Here is a 12500-nt window from a genome sequence, read left to right on the forward strand (position 1 = left end):
CGATTCCCAATTTCGATTCCAATAAGGTGTAAAAAAAATAAAAAATAAAAAAACGTATTGCAAAAAATTAAATTGTATCTGAATATCATGAACAGAAATCAGCTAAAGCTAAAGAACACTTACACAAGGAACGTTTGCCTGTGGTTTAAAAAAACATAGTAAGACAACTAGCCGAACTAATATAAATGTAAAGCATTATTAAAGAAAAGTAAACACTCAGTAATTTAAAAAAACAAGTAAAAAATTAGCAATTGCAAAAAAAAGTTACAACTGAACAAAGATTGAAACAAACAGTGTTTTACGATTTTCAGGTATTAAGGTACAGAAACTAATTCAATGTAAAATAACACTGCAGTTTATAAGTAAATATATACTACAAATATAGTTACAAAAGTTATTAAGTAAAAAACGGGTGAATTTTCTCTGTCTTTTGTTGTTTGATTAGTGTTATTACAGCAGGACAGCAGGAATATTAGGCTGCTGTCACTTTAAGTGTTCCCCAACATTTCACGCTTGAATAGTTTAAAGTCATATTGAAATGCTTACAAAGGAATCGATTAGAGGAATCGAAATTATTATTTTATAACAAGTATTCGATTCCCAACCCCTAGTAAAGACCGACTGAAACACACTCACAGTATCAGGCTGCTAATGCTAACGCTAACAGGACATGTTTCTCACAGCAGTGTGGAGATGCCGGAGGACGAGGTCGAGGTGAGTCTCTCTCAGAGAGAGTGTGTGTTAGATATAACATCCCCAGACGTCTCTAACACCTGTCAACACACGCACACAGAGCGCGTTTACCCAGTTTGCACTGGGGTTTTGCTGTGACCAGTACACGCTAACGCAGCGGCTTCAAGCGGAGCGTCACGAGCGTGTCGTCGCGGAGGAGAATCTGCAGAGAGAACTGCTACACACCAGAGAGATGCTGCAGGTACAGCAGAACACACACCTGAGACTCGGGAGGGCATTCTGGGTACATTAGTAAACTTAAATTCATAAATCTGGTGCACTTTGAGAGTTTAAAATGAAGAGCGCCAACTTAAATTCAGTGTGTGCAACTTGAACAAAGTGAGTGCATTGACTTGTACCTGAACTTTAACGGCGACTCAAACCTCTTTTTAGTTGTGATATAGTGTCTCAGTCTACATTACACTACATAACACTACTACTACTAATAATAATATTATTTATTATAATATAAATATAATAATATTTTTATCTCACAATTGCGAGTTTATATCTCGCAAATCCTACTTTATAACACGCAATTGCAAGTTTATATCTCGCAAATCTGACTTTATAACACACAATTGCGAGTTTATATCTCGCAAATCTGACTTTATAACACACAATTGCGAGTTTATATCTCGCAATTCTGACTTTATAACACACAATTGCGAGTTTATATCTCACAATTCTGACTTTATAACACACAATTGCGAGTTTATATCTCGCAAATCTGACTTTATAACACACAATTGCGAGTTTATATCTCGCAATTCTGACTTTATAACACACAATTGCGAGTTTATATCTCACAATTCTGACTTTATATCACACAATTGCGAGTTTATATCTCGCAATTCCTACTTTATAACACACAATTGCGAGTTTATATCTCGCAATTCTGACTTTATAACACACAATTGCGAGTTTATATCTCACAATTCTGACTTTATAACACACAATTGCGAGTTTATATCTCGCAATTCTGACTTTATAACACACAATTGCGAGTTTATATCTCACAATTCTGACTTCATAACACAATTGCGAGTTTATATCTCGCAATTCCTACTTTATAACACACAATTGCGAGTTTATATCTCGCAATTCTGACTTTATAACACACAATTGCGAGTTTATATCTCACAATTCTGACTTCATAACACAATTGAGAGTTTATATCTCGCAATTCCTACTTTATAACACACAATTGCGAAATTATATCTCGTAATTCTGACTTTATAACACACAATTGCGAAATTATATCTCGTAATTCTGACTTTATAACACACAATTGCAAGTTTATATCTCGTAATTCTAATTTTATAACACGCAATTGCGAGTTTATATCTCGCAATTCCTACTTTATAACACACAATTGCGAAATTATATCTCGCAATTCTGACTTTATAACACACAATTGCGAGGTTATATCTCGCAATTCTGACTTTATATCACGCAATTGCAAGTTTATATCTCGTAATTCTAACTTTATAACACGCAATGCGAGTTTATATCTCGCAATTCCTACTTTTTAACACACAATTGCGAGTTTATATCTCGCAATTCCTACTTTATAACACACAATTGCGAGTTTATATCTCGCAATTCCTACTTTATAACACACAATTGCGAGTTTATATCTCGCAATTCCTACTTTATAACACACAATTGCGAGTTTATATCTCGCAATTCCTACTTTATAACACACAATTGCGAGTTTATATCTCGCAATTCCTACTTTATAACACACAATTGCGAGTTTATATCTCGCAATTCTAACTTTATAACACACAATTGCGAGTTTATATCTCGCAATTCTGACTTTATAACACACAATTGCGAGTTTATATCTCGCAATTCTAACTTTATAACACACAATTGCGAGTTTATATCTCGCAATTCCTACTTTATAACACACAATTGCGAGTTTATATCTCGCAATTCTGACTTTATAACACACAATTGCGAGTTTATATCTCGCAATTCTGACTTTATAACACACAATTGCGAGTTTATATCTCGCAGTTCCTACTTTATAACACACAATTGCGAGTTTATATCTCGCAATTCTGACTTTATAACACACAATTGCGAGTTTATATCACGCAATTCTGACTTTATAACACAATTGCGAGTTTATATCTCGCAATTCTGACTTTATAACACAATTGCAAGTTTATATCTCGCAATTCTGACTTTATAACACACAATTGCGAGTTTATATCTCGCAATTCTGACTTTATAACACACAATTGCGAGTTTATATCTCGCAGTTCCTACTTTATAACACACAATTGCGAGTTTATATCTCGCAATTCTGACTTTATAACACACAATTGCGAGTTTATATCACGCAATTCTGACTTTATAACACAATTGCGAGTTTATATCTCGCAATTCTGACTTTATAACACAATTGCAAGTTTATATCTCGCAATTCCTACTTTATAACACACAATTGCAAGTTTATATCTCGCAATTCTGACTTTATAACACACAATTGCGAGTTTATATCTCGCAATTCTGACTTTATAACACACAATTGCGAGTTTATATCTCGCAATTCTGACTTTATAACACACAATTGCGAGTTTATATCTCGCAGTTCCTACTTTATAACACGCAATTGCGAGTTTATATCTCGCAATTCTGACTTTATAACACACAATTGCGAGTTTATATCACGCAATTCTGACTTTATAACACAATTGCGAGTTTATATCTCGCAATTCTGACTTTATAACACAATTGCAAGTTTATATCTCGCAATTCCTACTTTATAACACACAATTGCAAGTTTATATCTCGCAATTCTGACTTCATAACACAATTGCGAGTTTATATCACGCAATTCTGACTTTATAACACACAATTGCGAGTTTATATCTCGCAATTCCTACTTTATAACACACAATTGCAAGTTTATATCTCGCAATTCCTACTTTATAACACACAATTGCGAGTTTATATCACACAATTCTGACTTTATAACACAATTGCAAGTTTATATCTCGCAATTCCTACTTTATAACACACAATTGCGAGTTTATATCACGCAATTCTGACTTTATAACACACAATTGCGAGTTTATATCACGCAATTCTGACTTTATAACACACAATTGCGAGTTTATATCTCGCAATTCCTACTTTATAACACACAATTGCAAGTTTATATCACACAATTCTGACTTTATAACACAATTGCAAGTTTATATCTCGCAATTCCTACTTTATAACACAATTGCGAGTTTATATCACACAATTCTGACTTTATAACACAATTGCGAGTTTATATCACGCAATTCTGACTTTATAACACACAATTGCGAGTTTATATCACGCAATTCTGACTTTATAACACACAATTGCGACTTTTTATCTTGCCAACTTTAATCCGTGAATCACACGCGTGCCGAACCGTCTGGCCTGATCAGTGCTGTTGTATCTTCAGAGGGTGGTGTTTATGGGAGAATGGGCGTGGGCAAAGTACAGCTGGGCGGGGCTAGTTCAGTGATTGACACTTATGAGCGTTCGGATCTACTGCGATCCGTTTCACACCTAATAATGAATGAACACATTTATCATCATGATTGCTATCTTATGGTGCGTTCAAGTTCGTACTTACGAGGTGGGAAGTTCGTGTTTACTTTCGTTCAAGTAACTTTCGTCAGAGTAAGATGGCGGCGTACTTTCTCTTAATTAATTACACAAAAATAGAGCAAGGTTCTTAAACTCTAGTTCTAGAAAATGAAGAACAAAGAAATGTGCATCAGGTGCACTGTGCATTTTATGTTTTTAATTAATTTATGGAGCCTTTATCGTTACATATTACATTGTTATATCATAAGGCATAATTTTATGTGAAGGCAATTAGCTAACCTCGCTGTAAATAGAAAAGCCTGACAATTTCACTGCTAAATACCTTAAAGTATTGTAGTAGTCTTGTATTTACAACATTTTGGTGGCGTTCATGTGCGTTCAAGTCATAAATATGATCATTATGCGATGACTAGAACGCACCATTTCCTTTGTGAGGAGATTGTGGGAGCGATGTGAGAGTGTTATAAGGGTTTGTGCTGTCCTCCAGGTGTTGTATGAGCGTCTTCCAGATGTGGATAGCAGAGAGATGGTGGAACAGATGAAGAACAACCTGCAGATGCTGGAGAGCAATGTGGACAATGTTGTGAAAACAGCAGAGATGCTTGGAGCTGCACACCAGGTACTTCACATTACAAAACCCACACGACCTTTCATAAACCTTTTCATGACCATGTTTGCGCATCAGGAAGCGCGTGTCAGTCACGCCGTGGAAATGATGTCGGTTCACGTGGAGCATCTCAAGAGACGGCACGCTTCAGAGAGCGAGGAGATGCTGGAGGCCAGGAAGATGCTGCACAGGAGGAAGCGCCGATTACACAGTGACTCTACAGGTCAGTGCTGCCCCCTAGTGGCCTGGAGGGTAAATAAACCTGTAATCTTTGGGGCCGCTTACAAGACACCTTTTTCAACTAAAAACATAAAACGTTTTATGCGTTTTGGCCATTCATTTACACAAGAACGGCGTTTTTTGGTGTGTGAAAACGCAAACTTTTGAAAATTTTAAATTGCAAGTTTTTGAAAACGCAAAATGCGAAAACAGTCGCATTTTTGTAAACAACAAAAATGCGAATCTCTGAAGACGACGATGTCATGCACATGTGATTACGTGTTCACTCTATAGTGTTTCATCGCCATCTACTGGCTTGGCAGCAGAATACAGCGTTTTTATTCGTTTTCGCGGATTCGTGTGAATGGGGATGAAAAGTTTTACGGTTTTCATTGTCGTGTAAACGTGCCCTTACATAATCGGAGTTTTCTTCAAACAGATGACCGGGACCTGTTCAGACATTTATCACAACAGGTAACTGACCATGATTTAACTATTAGACTAAATCAGTGACTCATATCATCAGTATCTCTAGACCTCACTTTGCATATTTAAAGAGCTAGTTTTCTAGACTATGTAAACTTCTGATCTTTCTAGTGACCAAACCTCTTTTATGTTGTTCAGAGCTTGATAGATGTGCTGACTATGAGCTGTAATTATCATTTGTCTTCTATTATTCTGAAATGTGTTCAATCATCAATAACAGCTTGCGTTCATGTCGTAGCTAACACGCCGCAGGGTCAGCTTCACATTACTCCCGACTCAATCTGAGGTGTGTTTCTGGATCTTATTCCAGCGTTTGCTTCAGGTTTGATGTCTGGAGTTTTTTTTTACGAGGTTTTTATCGCTGCAGTTGCAGCATCTAGAGGCTTCGTTTCTGGAGAACTGCGAAACCAGTGCGAACGCAAAGACAAAGCTTGATACGCAAGCAGACAGGAGGTAATACTAGACTAGACTAGCTTAAGCTTTATTCAACCAGAAAATATGACTGTTTCCTGTGTGCGTCTCTCAGACAGGAAGTAGATTCTCCTGTGAACAGTCTAAACCAAGATGATGATGTCGACAGCAGCGTGTTTCAGAGGTAACGTGTGACATATGTATTCCTGCACAACGTGAATGCATGTGACCGATCTTTGTGTTCGCCAGGGTGACGCCGATGTCCCGTCGCCGTCGTTATTCTCCAATCAAACCCAAAGAAAGTTCATGTGAGGGGGAGGAGTCAGAACAAGGGGAGGAGTCCAACCCTGAAATGTGCGTTTACATTCATGTTCATCATAATTTATGAGCATAATTCCGACCACTGACATGTGATATGTTTGCAGGCGTCTCTCGGCACATCGGCGCCCCCTGGTGTCCTGGAGGTTTCCATACGGATGGATCGTCAGAGTGATATCACTCATGTTCTGTCTAATAATGCTGATGGCGACTCTTTTATATGTAGTCGTGAGTGTTTGTATAAATCACTGATGGTTTAAAGGGATAGTCAGGGCTTGACATTAACTTTTTGAGGCACTTGTCCTTCGGACAAGTAAATTTATGTTTCACTTGTCCATGCACAAAACTCACTTGTCCGGGTAAAGATTTATAATTTTATCTAGGGCTGCACGATTTGGGGAAAATGTCATATTCCTATTATTGAGATCAATATTGCGGTTGTGATATGCGATTGCGATATAATAAACAAATGGTTTCATGAGTCAACTTGTTTGGTTCTAAACCAAATGCACACACAGATTAGTGATAATTCTGAAATTAGCAATAACAACTAAATGATTGATAACACCTATAATGATCAATAAGCCATTGATGTTTGGATAAAAATGAACTGTCTAACAGGTAGGACATATACAGAAATTGAATAAAGTTATCAAACAGTCTGCGCAGCATAAATTATAAATTATATATAGACTACTCCTTATTAAAGCTACACAAGTTCTTTAGTCAAGAGCAGTGAGTAATTTTCTCTGTTCCCTTTGTTCTTTCATTAACTTTACTGACAGAACACTTTATTGGTAGCTGGCCCTTTAAGAGCAGCCGCTGTGGACAGAGACGCGGATCTCACACGCGCCTCATTCTCTCACGAGTCACAACTCTTTATGTCCATCATAAGACTGCTCTTGTGTTATGAAGATACTCGACAAATGACATTTTGGCTTAATTGTGTGTGTTGATGTTCGTTCAAGCGCGAAAGAGAACTGTATTCTGGCGCGCGGTCTGTGCATGCGCATCATACTGGTGCGCGTCTTTCTGCGAGTCACATTCAGGACATTCACAGGCCATTCACATTCAGGACATGTCTTCGTTTCAAATCTGTAAAATTAAATCTGTAAAATAGACGTAACGAGTGGCACATAACGTGAAGTAACATGGCATTTTATTTTGTTTGAAATTTAACTTGTCCGGTCGGACAACTAATTTTCTCTTCTACTTGTCCTACAAAAAATCCACTTGTCCCGGACAAGCGGACAAGCCTTAATGTCGAGCCCTGGATAGTTCACACAAAAATGAAAATTAGCCCATGATTTACTCTCCCTCAAGTCATCCTAGGTGTATGACATTCTTCTTTCAGACGAATACAATCAGAGTTATATTAAAAAATGTCCTGGTTCCTCCAAGCTTTATAATGGCATTGAAGTCCATAAAAGTGCATCTGTCCATCATAAAAGTGCATCTATCATCATAAAAGTGCATCTGTCCATCATAAAAGTGCATCTGTCCATCATAAAAGTGCATCTATCCATCATAAAAGTGCATCTGTCCATCATAAAAGTGCATCTATCCATCATAAAAGTGCATCTATCATCATAAAAGTGCATCTGTCCATCATAAAAGTGCATCTGTCCATCATAAAAGTGCATCTATCCATCATAAAAGTGCATCTGTCCATCATAAAAGTGCATCTATCCATCATAAAAGTGCATCTATCATCATAAAAGTGCATCTGTCCATCATAAAAGTGCATCTGTCCATCATAAAAGTGCATATGTCCATCATAAAAGTGCATATGTCCATCATAAAAGTGCATCTGTCCATCATAAAAGTGCATATGTCCATCATAAAAGTGCATCCGTCCATCATAAAAGTGCATCTATCATCATAAAAGTGCATATGTCCATCATAAAAGTGCATCTATCCATCATAAAAGTGCATCTATCATCATAAAAGTGCATCTGTCCATCATAAAAGTGCATCCGTCCATCATAAAAGTGCATATGTCCATCATAAAAGTGCATCTGTCCATCATAAAAGTGCATCTATCATCATAAAAGTGCATCTGTCCATCATAAAAGTGCATCTATCCATCATAAAAGTGCATCTGTCCATCATAAAAGTGCATCTATCCATCATAAAAGTGCATATGTCCATCATAAAAGTGCATCTATCCATCATAAAAGTGCATCTATCATCATAAAAGTGCATCTGTCCATCATAAAAGTGCATCTGTCCATCATAAAAGTGCATATGTCCATCATAAAAGTGCATCTGTCCATCATAAAAGTGCATCTATCATCATAAAAGTGCATCTGTCCATCATAAAAGTGCATCTGTCCATCATAAAAGTGCATCTATCCATCATAAAAGTGCATCTGTCCATCATAAAAGTGCATCTGTCCATCATAAAAGTGCATCTATCCATCATAAAAGTGCATCTATCCATCATAAAAGTGCATCTATCCATCATAAAAGTGTTTGTCTGAAAGAAGAATGTCATATACACCTAGGATGACTTGAGGGAGAGTAAATCATGGGCTAATTTTCATTTTTAGGTGAACTATCCCTTTAATGTGGTTATAGAACTTAAAGGACTAGTTTAGGTATGAATAAACTCTGTCGTAACTGAATCATGACTGTTTCTGTTTTGTGTTGAACTGAGTGTCACTGACTGTGTGTTTCCACCAGGTGGCGCTAGTGAGTTACACTCACTCATTCTCTCACAGACAGCAGATGAGCGTAACTGGATTATAGAGTTATATCACTTTAATCCCTGTGAATGTGGCTGCTCGTGTGTCCTGAGCGCAATACAAACAGATTGGCATTAAATATTCTTGTTTACTTCGACTGAATGTCCTCCTTTCTCCTGAAACATGTGCAAAGCCATGGCAACACATTAATGACTCTAATTAACAGTATTTCAATTCAGGAGACATTGAGAAGCTTCAGATCGACTGATTCACCAGGTGTTGCTCATTTCACGCTGCTTTCATTTGGATTGTTAGTAATCGTAATGAATGTATGAGAGACATTAATATTCATTTATGCAGTTTAATAGAGTCAAATGAGCCTGATCTGGATGAGATCAAACTTTCTTCTACATTCAGCTGAAGTTATAAACGCGCATAGACGTTTGCTAATGATCTCCTGTTTCCTGTCGTGTGAATTTCAGGGCATCTTAACTCCGCCCACATTCTTCTGCTCAGCCAATCACATCTCAGAATGAGAAACAAGATCAGGAAGTGCTCTTCATTTTAACCATAGACATCATATGATTTTAACCGGATTAAAGCAGATCAGAGGAGCTGAAAATGCTCTTAAACGAACATCTACTGTAGAAAAAGACAGATGCAGATCATCATCGATCTATAGGATAAAATATTTATCAGTTTACTTTTTTGTTGATTTTATGGTTTTATAGAGGATTATTTGTAAAAGTGACTTCATAAACAACATTTTTGACTTTGAAAAAACGATGTGCATGACATAAAATACTGCTATAAATTCAGGGAAATTAATAATATTATATTTGATTATAAAATAATTACTTAAGATATTTTGTAAACAAAGCATTGAAAGAATAAAAAAAGTCACATTTATTAATTTACGTACTATTTTTCAGTAGGCTATATCACATTAGGGTCATTTTATTAATTGGTATAAATAAAACAAATTAAAACATTTATTTATAATTATAAATTTAAAAATTATATAAGCATTTATATGTGTTATTTATATGGCATTAAATACGTTTTAATGGTAAGTAATTATTATAATAATATTATGTACAAAATCTCATATGAGTAATGTATGTATGTGTATGTGTGTAATCGTTGAAACTGAATTATGATGTGAACGAGCTCGTGTGAAATGACGTAGCTTACTGTGACGTAACGCTCACGGACTGAACATGTGCAGAGACTCGGGACTCGATGCGATTAAACATGATTCTGCAACTCATGGAGATTCATGTGTTCAGCACCTCTGGGGTCAATATGTCACTTTAGAATATATAATCATATCATCAACAGATGAGATTATACACACACGGTGATGAAAAGCAGAATGAACTCAAGCATGATGCAGAACTATATTAGATTATAAGACACTCACTGAAATGAATCAGTGCGCACCTGTTCACACAGGTGAGACCGCGCGCGCGTGCACACACACACACACACACGCGCGCGCGTCAGCAGTGCTCAATTACACGTTAAGCTCTGCACACATCGCAACGCAAGCACATGTTCTAAACAACAAACATGTAGTTAAAGCTGTTTTCATATTGTTTTTTAAAGAAAATATATTGTTTTGTAGAAATATTAACATTGACATTGCTGTATATACTATAGGCTACATCATTTCCAAGTTCTTCACCACCTTCCACCGAAATAAAGTTTGTTTTTCTTCATCATTAAAGTACCGCTCAAATAGCATTTGCCACTTTATTTGTAACTCAGTATTTGCAGGGGAAGGTTATTGTGATTTTTATTTTTATTTTTTATTAATGCTTAAACAATACAACATACATTTTGGAGCCAGGGGAGCAAAGAAAACACATTACAAAAAATAAAATAAACATTTTCAAAAATACAAGACCTTTGTATCAATCAGAGATTTTGAAGACAGCACACAAGTGAAGTCTTAATAGTTTTTACATTAGTACTACATTAAATATTAGAAAGGTAATTTTCAAATTCTTTAAGGACTACTGAGAAAAGGGGCTTTTTGTTAGAAAACTTACACTTGACTAATAAAATTAACAAATTAATTATGCTGCAGAAGTCTCCTTTTTCATACTGTTATCATACTTTAAATATCCAAAAATTACATTTTCAAAATGCAAATCAAAACGAAAGAGTACCTTTTCCTGAGTAAACACACACCTCATACAATAACTTTTTCACGGAAGGTTATTGTGATTGGCTCTCAGGTGATCGCGGGTGACGTCATGCGCTTCGGCCCCGCCCCCCGCGCGCGTTCATGAAGCTCTAACGAGCCCGTGAGAGTTCAGGTAGATGCTCAACAACTGCGTCTCCTCATCACATCAACATCACTCCGGTAAGACTGGCATATTTTTTCATATGAATTATCATTTCTCTGAGCGCTCAAGAGCTCAGGTTTCAAACGCGACTTGTATTTGATCATATTTCTGTTTATTCTAAACTCAGTGTTTCAACTGTTGTGAATATTTGACATTAAATTTTGAACGACATTAAAATACCAAAGATAAATGTAAATGATAAGCTTTCGCAAATTTTATATAAATAGCCTATATATACATTAATATGAGAAGATATTAATTAAAGTTTAATTATTCTTAACTATTCAAACGTGTGTTAACCAATTATCTGGGTAACATTATATAGTGTAATAATGTTTGTTAATGTTATTAAGTGACACTTTATTAGTTCAAGTGTTAATGCATTACCTAAAATGAACTATTTTTTAAAACTATTTTCATTTGACTTTGTTTTACTGTTCGTAAAAATGTAACTTAATATCGCTTGCTCATGTTTGTTCACACTGCATTAATCAATGCTAACAAATACAACTTTTGATTTTAATAATGTATAAGTGCACGTTTCAATTACTATTAGTGAAGATTAATAAATGCTATAGAATCATTGATAGTTCATACTGTAACATTAAAGTGATTCCAGATATTAAACGCATTAACCTACTTAGAGAGGTCAAAGGTCAGAGATCAAAACTCTTCTCAGAAACGCACCGGATTGATTAGCGTGACCGACCGCGACCTCCTCCACCTTTATATAAGATGAAGTAATCTGTCACACTTCAGGAGGATCATGTGACGTTTCTGTGCATTAATGTGACAGATGTGTGTGTTTTAGGAGTCGAGCTGCGATGGGTCGGAAGGAGATCAACTGCAGCTGGAAGAAAATCACCAACAACATCAAGGAGATCTTTGACTTCAAGGAGATTCTGGGATCGTGAGTATGGAGCGTTTCGTTTTGAGTCAGGAGTCCGTGGAAGGTGTTTCTGCGAGCTTGAGCTATTACAGGATCAGAAGCTTTATTCCTCAGACGAGACACATGCGTCTAAACCTGAGACTCAGATTAACGGATTGAGGACCAGGGGACATTTTTATCAATGAAGCCGTTCA

General features: G+C 36.3%; 2 protein-coding genes across 4 annotated transcripts in view; both read left to right on the top strand.

The window, feature by feature from the left end:
* Nucleotides 1-9214, top strand: part of LOC143735681 (uncharacterized) — a 10364-nt gene extending 1150 nt beyond the window's left edge. The window contains exons 3-13 of one of the 2 annotated variants that reach the window (XM_077225833.1): nt 684-714; nt 794-934; nt 4823-4954; nt 5021-5165; nt 5601-5635; nt 5886-5933; nt 6015-6100; nt 6174-6242; nt 6308-6412; nt 6484-6604; nt 9062-9214. In XM_077225833.1, the coding sequence (XP_077081948.1) occupies nt 684-714; nt 794-934; nt 4823-4954; nt 5021-5165; nt 5601-5635; nt 5886-5933; nt 6015-6100; nt 6174-6242; nt 6308-6412; nt 6484-6604; nt 9062-9127 (979 nt within the window). In that variant the 3' untranslated portion in view covers nt 9128-9214. Of the gene's footprint in view, nt 1-683; nt 715-793; nt 935-4822; nt 5166-5600; nt 5636-5885; nt 5934-6014; nt 6101-6173; nt 6243-6307; nt 6413-6483; nt 6605-9061 lie in introns of both variants that reach the window. The other variant, XM_077225832.1, reaches the window with a different exon arrangement.
* A 2113-nt stretch (nt 9215-11327) lies between these two features.
* The window catches only part of camk1ga (calcium/calmodulin-dependent protein kinase IGa), a 14454-nt gene continuing 13281 nt past the window's right edge, over nt 11328-12500 (top strand). The window contains exons 1-2 of one of the 2 annotated variants that reach the window (XM_077225839.1): nt 11328-11434; nt 12214-12327. In XM_077225839.1, the coding sequence (XP_077081954.1) occupies nt 12242-12327 (86 nt within the window). In that variant the 5' untranslated portion in view covers nt 11328-11434; nt 12214-12241. The remainder of the gene's footprint in view (nt 11435-12213; nt 12328-12500) is intronic. The other variant, XM_077225840.1, reaches the window with a different exon arrangement.

The sequence above is a fragment of the Siphateles boraxobius genome, unplaced genomic scaffold (genome assembly GCF_051911475.1).
Source record: "Siphateles boraxobius isolate OS27281-9 unplaced genomic scaffold, OSU_SipBor_1 13, whole genome shotgun sequence".
Classification (NCBI taxonomy): Eukaryota; Metazoa; Chordata; class Actinopteri; order Cypriniformes; family Leuciscidae; genus Siphateles; species Siphateles boraxobius.